This window comes from Bubalus kerabau, chromosome 23, assembly GCF_029407905.1.
Source record: "Bubalus kerabau isolate K-KA32 ecotype Philippines breed swamp buffalo chromosome 23, PCC_UOA_SB_1v2, whole genome shotgun sequence".
Taxonomy (NCBI): Eukaryota; Metazoa; Chordata; class Mammalia; order Artiodactyla; family Bovidae; genus Bubalus; species Bubalus kerabau.
The window spans coordinates 26,566,974-26,584,710 of NC_073646.1; the positions used below are offsets into that span (position 1 = coordinate 26,566,974).

The window sequence follows — 17,737 nt, forward strand, 5'->3', positions numbered from 1 at the left end:
GACTCTTCCCTGTAGCTGAAGATACTGGGGTGAGGCCTCTGCTTTAAGCAGCTCACAGGGCCCCAGAATCCAAGTCCGTTTTCATCCTCCAGGCACTCAGTCTGCAAACGGCTTCATCTCTGTCTCTGGGCTGTTTGACTGGAGCACCAGCTGCCGCATCTGCTATTCCCTGAATCCTTCAACAAATCCCCATCGATCATCTGCCACAGGGAGCAGAGACCCGTGGCCCACAGGCCAAACGCGGCCCTCCACCTGCTGCCTTCTGCCCATGAGCGAAGAAGGGTTTTTACATTTTTCAAACGTCAAAACAAAATCAAAATAAGAATCCTATTTTGTGACACATGGAACTCATGAAATGCAAATTTCAGTGTCCTCAAATAATGTTGTATTGGAACATAGCCATTCATTTCCATATTATCTGTGACTGCCTTCAGGCTCCTGGGCGGAGCTGGGTTGTTGTAACCCACGGAGCCTCAGATGTTTGCTCTCCAGTCCTTTCCAGGGAAAGCCTGCAGCCCCTGTTCTGCTCTGTTCTAGGCCCTGTTCTGGGGATTGGCGCTACAGGGCTCTTTCCATTGGTCTGTGTAACAAAAACCACAAGCTGGGGGTGCTTAAAACCACAGAAATGGATTCCCTCTGAAGTCAAGGTATCGGTGGGGGCATGCTATTTCTGGGGGCTCCAGGGGAGTGTCCTTTCTTGCCTGTTCCAGCTTCTGGAGGCTCCAGACACTCCTTGTGGCAATCTGTGTGTGCTTGCTCTGTCGTGTTTGAGTCTTTGCGACCCTACAGACCATAGCCCACTAAGCTCCCCTGTCCATGGGATTTTCCGGGCAAGAATACTGGAGTGGGCTGCCATTTCCTCCTCCAGGGGATCTCCCTGAGCCAGGGATCACAACCAGGCTCTCCTGCGTCTCCTGCATTAACAGGCGGGTTCTTTACCACTGAGCCACCCGGGAAGCCCTGGTTGCCTCCCTCCGATTTCTGCCTCCCACCTTCCCCTCTGTTGCCTCCCTCTGGTCTCTGCCTGCCTCCTGCCTTCCTCTCTGTAAAGACACTCATCATTGGGTTTAGGGCCCATTGTAGTCTCATCTCAAGATGCTCAATTATATCTACAAAGACCCCTTTTTAAAAAGGTTGCCTTGGGACTTCCCTGGTGGGCCAGTGGAGAAGATTCCGAGCTCCCAAGGCCAGGGCCCCGGGTTGGATGCCTGATCAGGGAAGTAGATCCCACATATTGCAACTAAGAGTTTAGTTTGCATGTTGCAACTAAAGAGCCCACACACCCCAGTGAAGATCCCTCAGGCTGCAACTATAATATCCCAAGTGCTGCAACTAAGACCCAGCTCAGCCAAACAAATAAATACTTAAAAAATAAGTACAATAAAATAAGGCTACATTTACCAGTTCTGAGACCTGGAAGGGATCATCATTGAACCACTGCAAGTGGGGATTTTTTGCCTTCTAGAATCTTCCATTCTTTTGAAAAGAAACTGATGATAAGCAGCCCCCACCAAAAAAAAAAAAAAAGTAACACTTCAGATGTTGATGAGAGTTATGAAGAGTAGCTTTGAGTAAAGGAGGTGAGGCAGATAGAGAAGAGGCCGTTTATATACGTATGCTTGAGCAGAGATCCCTTTTGAGTTGCAGGTCCCTCACCACCTAATAAGGACTCAGTGCTCCCACACGTCATCCTACGTACCTGCACTTAACATGCACACTCGCAGTCAATTCCCCCACAGCCCTAACTTGGAGCTCTGATGATCGACATCCCTCCCTGATCATGTGCACGAGTAAACCAAGGCAGGGGACCCGTGCGAGCTCTCTTAGCCCAGTGGCAGCAGAGCTGAGAGCCAGGGTGATGGTTCTCTCACAGCCCATCCACAGGGCCTTTCTGTAAACAGAAGGAGCCCAAGGGAGGACGCTGGGTTTCACAGAGTTCAGCCTTGCCCAGATTGCAGAGCAGACGTGTTTTCTCCAACAGCAGGAGGCTCCAGAGGTGCTCAGGAGCGGGCAGCGGGTGTCCTGCTCTGACTTTCAAGGAGGTCAATTATCACAGAATCACAGCCTTCCCAAGCAGAGCCCCGGGGGCAAGTGCGGGTGTGTGTGTGTGTGTGTGTGTGTGTGTGTGTGTGTGTGTGTCTTGTGCAGTATTGCTGGGCTGGCCAGTACCAGAGGATGCTTCCTGTCCGCTATTGTCCATGTGGGGTTGGTTCAAGGGGCCTGAGAGTTTATAGGGCCCCAAATTTGGGGTCAGGGGGAAAACAAGCCTCAGCAAGGGCTGCTGATATGATGGACTGAGACCCCCCTCCTCGCCATACAAGGCAGCTGGGGCAGGACCTCAGCTCTGACCTGACCTGGGCTGTGCTGGGGCTTGGGGCGTAATGGTTTGTACTACTGTGAGGTTTTTGCTTGTTTGTTTTCTTTTTTTACTTTATTTTTAGCTCTGCTGGGTCGTTGCTCTTTCGTTGTTCTCTGGTTGCAGCCAGCGGGGGCTCCTCTCTAGTTGTGGTGTGCCCGCTTCTCACTGTGGTGGCTTGTCTTGTTGCAGAGCACGGGTGCTAGGCGCGCGGGCTCGGTGGTTATGGTACACGGGCTTAGCTGTTCCTCAGCATGTGGGATCTTCCCAGACCAGGGATCGAACTATGTCCCCTGCGTTGGCAGGCAGACTCCTCACCACCAAGGAAGACCCTGGTTTGTCCTGTTGTTGATTTTCAATTACTATTTAAAATTCATATCAGAATAGTAGATGTACAGACTTAAATAATCAAATAACATCTCATAATACTCCAGCCCCTCTAAACTCCATCCACATTGGCCTTCCTTCCGTTCTCTAGCTCTTCCGGCTGATTCCTGCCTCAGGGCCTTTGCGCTGCTGCTTCACCCGCCTGAGGACCCCTCCAGTGTCTCACTGGGTCTCAGCTCCAGGTCAGCTCCTCCGTGAGTCACCCCACGACCGTTCACCCTGTGACTGCGCATGCACCCCTGCCCCAGCGCCATCTGCATTTCTCTGCATGATCCCAAATGGCCACGTTTAGCCATTTACAACTGTTGTTCATTTATGAGCTGTTCTGTCTCCTCCACTGGAATGCAGGTTACATGAGGGCAAGACCAGCGCTGTGGCTCACTGCTGAGTCCCGTGGGCCTAGAACAGAGCCTGGGCTGTAGCAGATTCTCACTGAATGTTGGTCAAAGAAAGAAATAAAGAGGAATCAGGGGGATGGGGAGAGGCAGACACAGCCACAGGCACCCACCCTTGTCCTTTCTCACTCTGCCTCTGGTGAATGGAACCCAACCCTCACCCTTGAACCTGGCCCAAGTATAGCAGCTGCCCTTCTGGGCGAGCAGTGGTGGAAAGTTAGAGAGGAACCCTGAAGAACTTCTTCCAGAAGCCCCAGGCCCATCTCAGCCCAGACTCTACAAGGTGGCCAGAGAGGGCTGCTCACTCCATCCACCTGGCTGAGATTCTTTTCCTGGGGATGTGGCAGGACTAGGAACAGGGCTCTGATGTCAGACACGTGTACTGGATCTGGGATCTATCACTTACAACCTGTGCCGGACACTGACCATCACTGTTCTCCCTTTCCTCATCTGTAAAGTGGGGGCAGTCTCTTTGATGCTGCAGACGTTCATTCAGATAATATGCCGGTAACAGACCACTCCATGGGATTTATTTTTCCTGTTTTGTACATACTTAGCAGCTAAGATCCAAAGCCTAGGACAAAAGCTGTCAAGGATCCCACATTCTAAATAGGCGTAGGCTCTGTGAGGCTTGTATAGACAGACTGGGGGTGCCTGCAAGGAAGGGCATCTTGTTTGCCAGCTGGATGTTGGCTGAGCTAGAGGCTCGACAGGCATCCCTACGGGAGAGAAGCGTGGGCAGAGAGCTTCCTGGGGGCCCTCAGAGGTGCATAACACATCTTCATCTTCAGCCCTTCTCCTCCATTGTGGGGTCGAAGGTGGGGGGATGGTATAGCAGTTAACCAGGGGCCAAGATAACACCGTGTAACAAACAGCCACAAAATCTCAGTTGCCATCTGGGGCATCTGCGGCTGGATGATCTAGAATGAACTGGCCAGGACAGCTCTGCTGATCTCCACTGGGCCTGCTCACACGTCCAGGGGGTGGCTGGGGTCGGCAGGTCTCAGCTAGGTTATCTGGGCTGCTCCATGATCCAGTCGAACTCACTCTTGTGTCAGAGAGTTGGGAGAGGTCTGCTGATCTCAGCCCGGCCTGCCCGCCTGCCTTGGGGTAACCTAGCCTGGGCTCTGCAGGGCGGCTCTGCTGAGCTTGGCGGGCTCGCTCAGGTGTCAGCAGCTGACTTGTGTTGGTGATCTGGGCTGGTCTTAGCTCCTCTCTGTGTGTTCTTCGTCCTCCTCCCAGGGCCAGGAAGGTGGTCCAGGCCTTCTCTTTTCATGACAATGGCACAGGTACATGGAAGTGAGCACGAGGCCTCTGAAGGCTTCGGTCAAAACTGACATGCTGTCACTTCTGTTGCTAAATTCGGCCTCTGTTCACCGGTGCTGAATAGAAGCACAGAGATCGAGTTTGGGATGAAGTAGAAAAGAACAGCTGTATTGCTTTGCCAGACAAAGGGGGCCACAGTGGGCTAATGCCCTCAAAACTGTGATCCTTTGTCCTGCTCTGGAGGAGGCAGTGGGGAGTCTGACAGTGTTCAAGGAGCAGGGTGTGGTCAGCTAGTGGACATTCTTCTGATTGGTTGGTGGTGAGGTCATCAGGAGTCAGCATCATCACCCTCCTGGTTCCAAGTGGTCTGGAGTCCACATGCTTATAGATCGTGTACAGTTAACTTTTTACAGCTGGTGAGGGTTTTAGTATCTGCAGAACAAGCTTCCAATTCAGGAGGCCCGAGTTCAATCTCTGGTCAGGGAACTAGATCTCACGTGCTGCAACTAAGAGTTCAAATGCTGCAACCAAAGATTCTGCATGCTGCAAATAAGACTTGGTGTAGCCAAATTAATAAATAAAAAATTGTAAGGCAGAAAAAGTGAGAATAACCTCTCCCAGGGGCCAATGTTTGGGGAGTGCATGAGGGACCTGGGGGGATACCCAGCCCAGGACTGTCTGCTCTCCGGACACCTGCCTCGCGTCTACACCTGGCCCATGTGTCTGAAAGTTTTCTCAGGCTGACTCTATCCTTTACAATCAAGTATCAGCTGAACCTAGACAGCATATTAAAAAGCAGAGACATCACTTTGCTGGCAAAGGTTCATAGAGTCAAAGCTATGGTTTTTCCAGGAGTCATGAACGGATGTGAGAATTGGACTATAAGGAACGCTGAGCTCCAAAGAACTAATGCTTTCAAACTGTGGTGTTGGAGAGGATTCTTGATAGTCCCTTGGACAGCAAGGAGATCCAACCAGTCAATCCTAAAGGACATCAAGGCTGAATACTCATTCAAAGGACTGATGCTGAAGCTGAAGCTCCACTACTTTGGCTACCTGATGTGAAGAGCCGACTCACTGGAAAAGACCTTGATGCTGGGAAAGATTGAAGGCAAAAAGAGAAGGGGATAACAGAGGATGAGATAGATAGATAGCATCACCAACTCAATGGACATGAACCTGAGCAAACTCCAGGAGATAGTAGAGGACAGAGGAGCCTGGCATGCTGCAGTCCATGGGGTTGCAAGGAGTCAGACATGACTTAAGTGACTAAACAATAACAGATCAAGTGAACAATAACAGATCACGTGAACCCCCAATCTCCCCAACCTGCTGGCCAAAGCCAAGCCTCATGCTCTATGGATTACACACCCCAACAGCCCAAAGGAGTCTATATCAGTAACAATCCAAAGGACCGTTGTTCTGTCGCAACTACGGCTACCCAGGCTTGAAGCTGAATACATCCATCACCTCATGTGGTCCTTCAACAACCCTGGGAGGAACTCATCCTAATTCCCCTTTACAGCTGAGGACTGAGGACCAGAGAGCCTAAGCGACTTGCCCGAGGTCACACAGCTGGGCTGACTGACTTGTGCTTAGAAGCACAAGAGAGAAATCAGCCCACAGACAAGTGTAACATCACTTTGCAATATTAAATCTAATTCTATGACTTAGATTTTTTTTTCCTTATCCCCAGTTTTATTGAGGTACAGTTTTATTGACTTAGCATTTTTATTTTTAACTACTTTGGGGTTGGGGGCAGGGGAGTTGGTCCTACACTGTTCCCAGTGTTTAAGATCTAGCCTTGCATTTAGGAAGTAGTAACGTATGAACTTGACTCCAGATCTTTCCGAACCTGACTCTCAAGATCTTGGCAAGAACTGACAGACTCTGAGCGCCACCATGCTCCCAAACACCCACCTCTCTGGCTACGTCCTTACCTTCAGAGAGGGGCTTGGGACTGGGAGGGGAAGACAGAAGGCAGGATCCTCAGGAAGGGCCAGGCCAGCTCCCCACACACACTGTTGCCCCCACCCCCACCTGAAGGGAGGGCCTGTAGGGTCGTCTAGCAGGAAGAGTCCTCTGGGATTCTCTGTGTTAGTTGCTAAGTCATGTCAGACTCTTTGCATCCCCATGGACTGTAGCCCGCCAGGCTCCTCTGTCTATGGGATTCTCCAGGCAAGAATACTGGAGTGGGTTGCCATTTCCTCCTCCAAGGGATCTTCCAAGGAGGAAGATCTTTTGAACCTAGGGATCAAAAGCCCCATCTCTCACATTGGCAGGCGGATTCTTTTACCACTGAGCCACCAGGGAAGCCCTAGTGGAGGAGTCTGAGGGATCCAGAAATACCTGTGTGGCCATCTAGTGGCCAAAGGTCACATACGCAGCTGCCCACCATCTTTTAAATAGCCTTTGTGTCTGGGGGCCATTCTCACACTGGGAGTCCATCTCCTGGCACAGAAGGCAATACTCGCGTTCCAGCCTCCCTGTCCCAGCCTCTGCCTCCATCATGTGTGCCCACCTAGGATTCCAGTTTAGGAGAGAGTCCAGTCGCTTCCTGGAGTAGGAGGCAGAGTATGGTGGGGGACACCAAGATCTTAGAGGCAGGGGTTAGGACTGACCAGTGGTTGGTGGTTAGGTCCCCAGGGTGGAGCGCCAAGCCTGATTAGGGTTCCCTGGGCAGCCTCCTGTTCTCACCTGCTGCTCAGCACTGAGAGGTGAGACTGTCTGGACGTGGTCATGAAGCAGCCCCTCCCTGGGAAATCACGTATTCTTAGTTCTCCTTGCTGACCCCCTCAAGGATGCGAGGCCATGGCTGACCCAAAACTCTGTCCCCGGGAGGCTGGATTGAAGGCCAGAGGGGCCAGAAAGAGAAAAGATGGAGCATGAAATGGGGAAGGGGACCGCCACCTGTCACATCCAAACTGCTGGACTGAAGACCAGTCAGTGAGCGGCAGACCCCTCGGGAGCCACACAAGTCGAGCCTTCATGTGGGCAGCGGCCTGCGTGATGCCCAAGACTGACCAGCAGGACTGACGCCCATCTGTCCCAAGCTCTGGCTCTGTCCCCCTCTGGCGTCACTTCTTGTCACCAACTCCTTTTTCTACTGTCATGGCCTGTCCAGAGTTTTCTGGAAGAGTGGTGGGAGTTGGACCCTGGTGGGGGGGAGGGGGTGGCTGAGGGTGGGAGGGGAAGCCCTAACCCACAGGGCCTGGGTGGAGTGACAGGGAAATGGAGGCTTCAGACACCAGTGACAACTTCAATATTTCACCTGCTGTGTCGTGGTGGGGACAGTTAAGGCCAGAAGTCACAGGCAAGGGAGTGGCACCCAGACACACTTAGTCCCAGACACGGAATTGAGTCAGTGATGGATATTCATGCCCTTTTGGCCTGAGGATTCAAAATCCAAAATAAGAGCTAGATGTCCCTCCCCCAACCTCATCAAAACACGTAAGCCGCCTCCCCTTGAAAGCCATCCTGGAAAGAAGAGGGATGCGGGGGAAAGGAGGCCTCTGGAGACGAGTTTCAGTGGGGAGTTTGACAAGTTTGCCATGGACAGCTGTGCAGGTTGCTCACTGTCCAACAAGGCCTGGCTCAGGGAGCAAGTGTGGGTGGAAATTGTGCCCACCCTCCACTCTCCTGGTATGGAGCTGCACCTGCATGGGGGAAGAAGTGCCTTTTGAAACTCTCACAAAATTTGTCTAAAGTTTGAACTTTAACTGAATAGTTTATCCAGAAGAGTCTGTTTTAAATCTGGAGAGAATAATTTCTGTCTAATAGGTAAATTTTTTAAAAATACATTTCTCCAGCCACTAGTTTTCCAGCATAAAATGAGATCATTTCTAGAAACAGGTACATTTTGTGGACACCTGAGTCACATCAGAGTTCATTTTGTCCACCATCCCTCACGTGTGCATGCACACATACACACACTCTCTCTCTCATGAGTAATTATGATGATATAAAGGACATGGAACAATCTGCATTTGCAGCAACATGGATGGACCTAAAGACTGTCATACTGAGTGAAGCAAGTTAGAGAGAAAGATAAATATGTATGATATCCCTTATATGTGGAATTTAAAAGAAATGATACAAAAGAACTTATTATAAAACAGAAACAGACTCACAGACTTAAAGAACTGGACATACAGTTACCAGAGGGGAAGTATGGGGGAAGAGATAGAGACTTTGGGACTGCTACGTACACACTGCTATATTTAAAATGCATAACCAACAAGGACCTACTGAGTAGCACATGGAACTCTGCTCAATGTTATGTAGCAGCCTGGATGGGAGGGGAGTTTGGAGGAGAATGGATACATGTACATCCACAGTTGCTCTGCAGTGTACCCGAAGCTACCACAACATTGTTAATTGGCTATACTCCAATATAAAACAGGGCTTCCCCAATGGCTCAGCAGTAAAGAATCTGCTTCCAATGGAGGAGACACAGGAGACTCGGGTTCAATCCCTGAGTCAGGAAGACCCCCTGTAGGAGGAAATGGCAACCCATTCTAGTAGTCTTGCCTGGAAAATCCCATGGACAGAGGAGCTGGGTGGGCTACAGTCCCTAGGGTCGCAAAGAGCCAGACATAACTGAGTGCACATGCCAATATAAAATTAAAAGTTTTTTAAAAAGAAAAAAAAAAAAAAAAGGACACGGTACACTTTGCTGAAGGCCATGCATGGGTCCTTGACCCAGCAATGGCCGCAGTGTAGACCCGCAGTAAATGCCTGGTGACAGCCTGGCAGACTGAACCGGTGAGTGAGCGTTAAGTGACACGCACCATCCTATTAAGGGAAACCTACACAGCTGTGGCTTGACTCCGCACCCCTGCGCACAGAGAAACCCCAAGGAGCCTTGTGCTCAGGGATGGGCCTCCCAGAAGTACACCCCATCTGGGCCACCTACACAAACTGGACTCTGCAAACTACTCTCAAAGCCACCAGGGAAAGCAGAACCAACTTAGGTATGAAGCCTGCTGTGCATCAGGAAGCAGGTCTGCTCCTCACACGCACAGGCTCTCAAAATAGAGAGAGGGATGGGGCCCGGCAGACACGGTGAACCTGAGCCCCCAGGGACCCAGCCTCACGGCTTCCTGCTCTCCCCACAACCAGCTCAGGCTCTGGAAACCCCCCAGCCCCATCCACAAAGCCCCTCCTCCAGGGCCCGTCAGGAAGCAGAATACAGAGCATGACAGCCACAGCAGCTCTGCTAGGGAACAGTATTCAGAATCCTGGAGACCCCGTTTCCCGCCCTGCCACATGCCAGCTGTGTGACCTTATAAGCCTGCTCAGTCGCTTCAGTTGTGCCCAACTCTTTGCGACCCCATGGACTCTGGCCCACCAGGTTCCTCTGTCCATGGGATTCTCCAGGCAAGAATCCTGGAATGCTTTGCCATTTCCTCCTCCAGGGGATCTTCCTGACCCAGGGATCGAACCCAAGTCTCCTGCATCTCCTGCACAGGCAGGCAGGTTCTTTACCAGTGGGCCACTCGGGAAAGCTGTGTGACCTTGGGCAAGCCACATAACCCCTCTGGGCCCCAATGTCCTTCAGGTTTAAGAGGAATAGTGACAAATGTCCAGCTCATTGGAATATGAGCTTAGGAGGAATTTCCTGGTGGTCCAGTGTTTAGGGCTCCGCACTTCCACTGCAGGGGCACTGGAGAGATCCCTGGTTGGGGAACTAAGATCCCACGTGCCAAGCAGTGTGGCCGAAAAAAAGGAATATGGGCTTAGAAATGACTGACCAGAGCACAGAAGCTTTCAGGCCCCTGGACGTGCCACTCCTGCAGCATGGCTGAGCCAAGGCCAGCGCCTCCATGAGCACTGGCAAAGCAGAAAGAACGCAGGCAGGGGAGCACAGACCTAAAATGGGACCCCAGCTTTGCCAGAGACTTGCTGTGTGGCCTTGGGCAAATCACCTCCTCTCTCTCAGTCTCAGTCTTCTCCTCCGTAAGCATGTGCTTTAAGAGCAAAGGATTCCTAACGGGGTGAGGTGGGTGCCTGCAGAGGGCAAGCCCTGGACAGGATCTGGAAGGCAGCCTGTCTCCAGCGGCAGGTGGGAACCATTTTTGAAAATGGCACAACACAAATCAGTAAGGTAATAACAGCCCCCAGAGCAACCACTGGTGGCTCAGATGGTAAGGAATCTACCTGCAATGCAGGAGACCCAGGCTCAATCCCTGGGTCGGGAAGATCCCCTGGAGAAGGAAATGGCAACCCACTCCAGTATGCTTACCTGGAGAATCCCGTGGACAGAGGAGCCTGGCAGGCTACAGTCCATGGGGTCACAGAGTGGACATGACTGAGAGACTAACACTTTCACTTTTTCACAGCTTCCTCCGAGTTCCCAGCCCCTCCCCGGGCAGGCTCAGTGGGAGGAAGTTGGAGATGCTGTGCACGTCCTTCTCCGGAGCCTGAATCACTTCTACTCCAGTGCCCTTCAGAGGCTGGAAGCAAGGTCGCAGCAATTCCTGTCAGCTCAGGAGTCATCCACTTGGCGGGCAGAGGCAGGGTGGGCTGATGGCAGCCTGTGGACCACAGGCCCCACCTCTGCAAAAATGGCAGGTAAGCCTTCCTCGAGGGCTCCAAGAGTGGACAGCATCTGATGGCTTCTCTGGAAGGAGCTGCGCCTCTGGATGAGCCTCCTGTTTCAGGCCTCATGCTAACTCCAGACACTCACGCGGGTCCAAGAGAAATGAGGGCCCAAATTACCTCTCACAGTGTTCCAGGGGCCGCTTCTCTCTCAGCCCCAGTCATGTCGTGGCAGAAACAGCCAAAGACAGCTGGGTTCTCTAAGGGGCCTGTGACCCACCAAAAGGCATGTACATGCAGAGAGGCCTAAGGGGCCCGGACCCTGCCATGCATGTAACATTGCCTGGCTCACCCTGAAAGAGACGTGTGGATATACAGACACACAGGGAAAGGGTCATTATAATGCCTTAAGAGATTTTTATTTTCTTTTTATCAGAAAGGAATATGCATTATTTGTACAATAAAGAGAAGGAAAACTGGAGCTGTGGGACTTCCCCTGTGGTCCAGTGGCTAAGACTCCACATTCCCAATGCAGGCCTCGGTTCGATCCCTGGTCGGGGAACTAGATCCCACAAGCTGCAAATAAGACCTGGTGCAGCTAAAAAATATAATAAATCAAATATATTTTTTAAAACTGGAGCTACTGGAGGTGTTTAAATCATTAGTCTTTCTCTCCTCGCCCTCCCCCACCGCCACCACACAAGGCTCTTGGCTTAGACCCAAGGGGCTACAAAACCCAGGTCTGCGGTGAAATCTACCACCCACCTCAAGGGCCTGAGCCAGTTAATTAACGTGGCTCTTAAAAGATGTCTCCGAATGATGCAGACAGGGAAGAGTGGAAAAGGGAGTCCTTGAACTGAAGAAATCCTTCACTGAAGAGCCGTTCAACTCGAGTGCTTCTCCCTGAGCAGCCTGAAAGCAAGGCCAGGCGATCTGAGCAGACACCAAGGATTCAGCTTCATTATGTTAAAAATTAGCCAGATGAGACCCCAGTGTGACTCCAGCTTCCTCCGGTGAGAAAAGCCCATTTGGGTAAATCTGGAGAGATCCTCGCGCACTCAGTGTTCTGGGGGCACCTGCCCCAGGCCAGGCCCTACACACAGCACTCGGGACACAGACGCACCCCGGCCTGCCAGGGGCCCTCCCCCTGGTCGGGGACACAGGCACTGCAGGGTCAGCGAGGAAGCCTGTGTCAAGGGGCGGGCAGGAGAGCTCCTGAGGAGGGGAGGGCAGCCGGCTCGTCCAGAGGGTCAGGGAGGACCCCCTGCTTTCCCCCAGAGCTGGTGCGGAGACAACCCAAACCGGTCAGACTGCAGCGGTGGAATACACTATTGAGCATCCTCTGTCTCAGCACTCGGGACCAGCTCAGAGTCGACCCCTCCCGAAGGGCCAGGAGGCTGCACCTGAAGCTGAATGGAAGGACGTCGAAGGTCATCTGTCTTTGCATTAGTCACTCAGTTGTGCCCGACTCCTTGCAACCCCGTGGACTGGAGCCCGCCAGGCTCCTCTGTCCATGGGGATTCCCCAGCCAAGAATACTGGAGTAGGTTGCCATCCCCTTCTCCAGGGAATCTTCCCAACCCAGGAATCGAACCCAGACCTCCTGCATGGCAGGCAGGTTCTTTACATCTGACCCATTAGGGAATCTCTGCTCCAGTGCAACAAGCCTCCCAGGGCCACTTTCTCCTCCAGGACCAAGGAGAACAGAAGTTGACATCTGTAGTCCCAGAATTGCTGTTGATGATGTCTCTTCTTACTCAGCGCATCCTGGTTTGGAAGAAAGACTTTAGTCACCCCAGCCATCTGTCCACCAAAGCTTTGTGGCAGTCTTCAAAACGTCTCCAGCCAGCTCCAGCCTGCTCACCAGCCTGAAGATGCTATTGGACTTGGTCTTCACCGTTCCTCCACCTCGCCCCAGGTGACAGCCCGCTCAGGTGACACCCGCAACGAAGCCTCCCCTGACCCCCTAGTTCGACCACCTCTGTCCATTTCCTAGACTCTTCACCCCCATCTCCCCCAACAGTCCTGAATACTTAGATCCTGTTTTTCGGCTGGGTCTTCGTTGTTGTGTGGGCTTTCTCTAGTAGCAGTGAGCAGGGGCTACACTTCGTTGGGGCGCTCAGGCTTCTCATCACGGTGGCTTCTCTGGTTGGGGAGCACAGGCGCTGGGGGAGGAGGTTTCAGTAGCTGCAGTTGTGGGCTCAGGAGTGGCGGTGCACTGGCTTACTTGCTCTGCAGCAAGTGGAATCTTCCTGGACCAGGGATCGAATCCGTGTCCCCTGCACTGGCAGATGAATTCTTATCCACTGTACCACCAGGGAAGTCTAGTACACATTCTGCAATAATCTCTTTGCCTTTCTCAATGGTCTGTGAATTCCTTGCAGACACAGGCCGTGTCTTATTTGTCTCCAAATCTTTCCTTCCCTTGCAGCCTAGCACCTGGCTTAAGAAGGCAGATAGTAAGTTTGTTGAACTGATGAACCACCATCAGTTATGGCTCCTGTCAAGGCCCAAGGAGTGGACTAGAACTGTAACCCCTTCTCCCCCAGGTCCCAGCCGCCTTGCAGAGGTGTCCCTCAGGGGCAACAGTATGGCTCAGAAGTGGGCAGGAGGCTGGTTAGGCTGCCACTAACCAGCCAGGCGCCCCCGGGAGCTCAGAGGCCCTGAGATCCACAAAGCCAGGGGCTGACTTGGAGCCTTACAGCACAGACATTTTGCAGCTCTGAAATCTGTAACTTTCATCGTTCTCCTGAAATAGAAATCAGGCCTCACTGATACCTATCATAAGCCTCAAAAATATTTGATGCAGCAATTTCACATGCAGGACTGAACCTATGGAAATAATCACACAAGTGCACCAAGATTTATGTGCATAGATGTTCACTGCAGCATCATTTGTAATAAAAAAGAAAAAAAAAAAAAACTTTAAGCAAATCATGGTTATCACCATATGAAAGAATACAATTATTGAACTGAGGTTCATGTGCCCTACGCAAAGTGAGACCAACCAATACCAACATGTCGGAATTTGAGCAGAGAAAGGTTTATTGCAGGGCCACACACGGAGACAGGAGGCTCATGCCCGCCCAACGCTGAACTCCCTGAAGGATTTCAGAACAGCATTTTTAAAGGTCAGGTGATGGAGGGGTGCTGTTGGTTGTCACGAACTTCTTGGTGCAGCAATCTTCCATCCACAGAGGTTAGGTCAAGATGTTCCTGTAAACCTCCAACAAAACAAATGTCATTCTGTTCTACAACTTTTTATCTCTATATGAATAGAAAAATGTTATACTCTTAAAGGTTGGAGCCTTGAGAATGGCCTATCCCGTATATTTTAGGCAATAGGCAATGTTAACTCCAAGCAAAAGGAACAGGATACAAAGGTTAAAGCAGAAGAAACAGCTCAAACACGGAGTCAGATTTGTTCTTTCCAATTATAATACCGTCCAAGGTTTAAAATCATGATTTAGTATAATACATAATAACACTCAGTGTAATACTTAATAATGGGGCTTCCCTGCTGGCTCAGATGGTAAAGAATCTGCCTGCAACGCATGATACCCAGGTTCAATCCCTGGGTCAGGAAGATCCCCCTGGAGGAGGGCACAGTAACCCACTGCACCATTCTTGCCTTGAGAATTCCATGGATAGCGCAGCCTGGTGGGCTACAATAACTAGGGTTGCCAAGAGTTGGACACAACTGAGCAATTAACACTTAATAACATGAGAAAACAGTGATGTTAAATAAAAGACTACAAAAACAATGGGACCTCAATTTTTTAAAAAAAAAAGGACGAGAAATGAGAAAATCGTTCATTTCTGCACATATATGGGAAGGAAAATTCACAAAGGTAATTTTTTAAATATTTATTTGGTGGCAGTGGGTCTTTGTTGGGGCACGCGGGATCTTTCCTTGAGGTACACTGCAGTCAGGAGGCATCAGATCAGAGCTGTCTCACCTCCCCCGAGGGGGGGTTGCCTTCCTGCAGGTCATCCAGCCTCCTATCCACCTCCAAGGCCCAGGAGCTCACTACAATCCACACAGCAGGGGCCGTGCCCGTCAGTGTTGGAATAAAAATCCTCCATCCCAACCCACCTCACTCCTCAGGGCCTTTCTTCTACCATCCCAGGTCCTGCCTTGCGTTTCATGAGTGGAGCTCACAGGGAACCAAACCCATCCCCTCTATCTCCAGGCATTCAAAAAGCCCTTTCATAATGCCGACATAGACAGTGCTCCCAGCCTTGCCAAGCAGACAGGTGAGGTAGTATTTATAGCGTGAGAATAATTGGATGCTAATTCCCTTCTGTAGGAGAGCGACTGAAGTTCAGTTCCCTCCTCTATGAACTCAGAAGTGGGGCTAGCTGCAGCTGGGAGGCTGTGATTGACAAGGAACAGGGGACTGTGTGCACAGGTGCGTGCATAAACACACACACACACAGCTCAAACCCGGCCCAGGGCCCGACTCCCACCAAAGTGATTCTTGTCAAGAAAGGCCCTGGGAGTAGAAGCCGTCGGCCAGCTCCCTTCCTCTGCAGTTCTATCGACAACCGTGACCCTGACCCTTAAGCCACCCTCACTTTCGGGCGAGCACACCCCTTCCTGCCAGGCGTGGTAATCCTCCTGAGAGGCAACCCAGTGCTGCCAGTCCACTCCCTGCCTCACCCGAAGCAGGACTTGCACTGATCCATTAGCCCAGAAACTCCCAGGACAAGTGCCTCTCTGCCCATGTGTCCGCTCCCTGACACACCAGCGAGCCTGAGTCCCACCCACTCCTCGCCCCTCACATGAATGGCTGCACCGTCCTTCCCTTCTCCAGCCACCACTCTCAGAAAGTCCATCAGGAGACCCCCGCTGCCCTGCCACTCTCGGGTGAGACCCTGGGACCCCGAGGGGCCCACTTCCTGGGAGGGAGAGGAGTAGACATGGCTCGATGAGCAATGGGGTGGGCACCACCCAGACGCCAGACCCCACTCCACTAGGGAAACCGTCAGTGGAACCAAGTCCCCTGCCCTTCCTGAACATGAGAAACGGGGGCCCTGAGTCTTCTCATGGTTAACGTTGTCGAGAAGAGGGTGGAATGGAAGCCAATCCTGGGAAGGGCTCTCCCAGGGCACCGATGCAGGGCCCACCCCTCACGGCCCCGCTCCCTGCCAGGCCTGACCCTTCACCTGGATGCTGGACCCTGAGGAAGTGGTGGTGTATTTTTTTTTTCTTTTGAGAAATTTTTGAGCGGAAAAGAAGCTCCCTAACCAACGTTTATATAACAACAACATAAGCATTTTATTTTTTCATTAAGCTTCTTAGTTTCTTAGTATCACAATGGAATGATGAGAAAACAAGAACAATCAAAAAAAAAAAAACAAAAAAAAAACAAGACCCCATGAGTCTGCAAATCTCTGACAAAAAGCAGAGATTTCAAGGCAATTTAGGGGGAGGGAGGAGAGGCTGACGGAAGTGCCGGCGCAGTCCCAGCTTCAGGCCTCTCCAGAGCGGGCCGGGCCGCGGGTGGGGGAACGGTGGGAAGGTGGCACTGTTGCAGCGGTCCTTGGCATCGCTGCCTGGTGACTGACACGCACGATCTGCACGGACCACCCCACAGGGCATCCTGGCGCCGCCCTGGTACCTGGCTGCAAGACCCCCTGCCTGCTCCAAACACCCCATGCATGCCCTCCAGCCGGAGCTGGGACACCCCAGAGCCAGTTCTGCTGGGCGGGCAGCAAGACAGGAGCGTGGAGGAGTTGTGAGCATCGGAGGAGTGGCCGAGGCCGGTCAGGAGACACTGGGGGCTGCAGGCGGAGGTGGTGCGGGGGCAGCAGCAGCAGTCGGGGTCCCTCGGGCGGTGGGCAGGCCGCACCTAGAGCTTCACGGTGCCAGGGGGCAGGCTGTCGTTGCAGAGTCTGTAGTAGCGCAGGTCGTTCACCAGCCTGTGCACATTCTGGGTGAAGGAGGGCAGGTCCTGGAAGGCAGGGGCACAGCTGCAGCCCAGCCCCACACGACACCCAAACTACCCACACCTCCCAGCCACTGCTTCCCACGGGGTGTTCCGGAACTCTGCGGACACGCTACCAGACTTGAAACTGTCCTCATTCTTGCCCCACATGTGAGCAAGAGCACAGCAGGAGAAAAAGAACGACGGCTGGCACGGCCCTAGTGCCCACCACACGCCAGGCCCTATTCCCAAGCAATTCGGAGATGAACTCATTTAATCCTCACGGCCAGCCTGCGACACAGATTGTTAGCACCATCAGTGGAAGGAGGAAGAAAGTGAAGCACAGAGAGGTTAGGGAACCTGCCCCGGGTGACTCAGTCAGGAAGGGAGGGGATCCAGACTGGAGTCACTGCCATGGCTCCCCTTCACCATGGCCGGCCAGGCCCCTCTGCAGAACTGTCTCCAACCAGGGCTCCAGGCTGGCCCTGCCAATCAAGAGTCACACACCCGAAGTGGCCTACATGCCACCCGACACCTAGCCTGCTGGCCACAGAGTGCAAACAGAGAAAGCCTCTCACGGGAAGCCCAAAGTCAGCCATGGACCTCGATGGGACCACCAGAGGTCGTCTTCTTCATTTGGGGCTTGGATCACTAACGCCGGATTGCAGGTCCACACACAGAGGAACATCTACAGTGCTTGTCCCTGCAATGCCAGCTGGCTACCCTTGCTCCTCTCAAAGCCTGCCTCTTCCAAAAAGGCCACTCAGATACGACCTATTTCCTGGCCTCAATGGGGGAGGTCATCGCCTCTGCTCCGAGCTCTTGGAGGCCCGGAGCTCTCCCTGCCGGTGGACAGAGCACAGGT

At 52.3% G+C, this 17,737-nt stretch overlaps 1 protein-coding gene across 2 annotated transcripts in view; it reads right to left on the reverse strand.

Moving 5' to 3' along the window:
* Positions 1-16,214: 16,214 nt before the first annotated feature.
* XPO6 (exportin 6) overlaps positions 16,215-17,737 on the reverse strand; it is a 106,751-nt gene continuing 105,228 nt past the window's right edge. For both annotated transcript variants that reach the window (XM_055562635.1, XM_055562634.1), the window contains exon 24: positions 16,215-16,899. In XM_055562635.1, the coding sequence (XP_055418610.1) occupies positions 16,798-16,899 (102 nt within the window). In that variant the 3' untranslated portion in view covers positions 16,215-16,797. The remainder of the gene's footprint in view (positions 16,900-17,737) is intronic.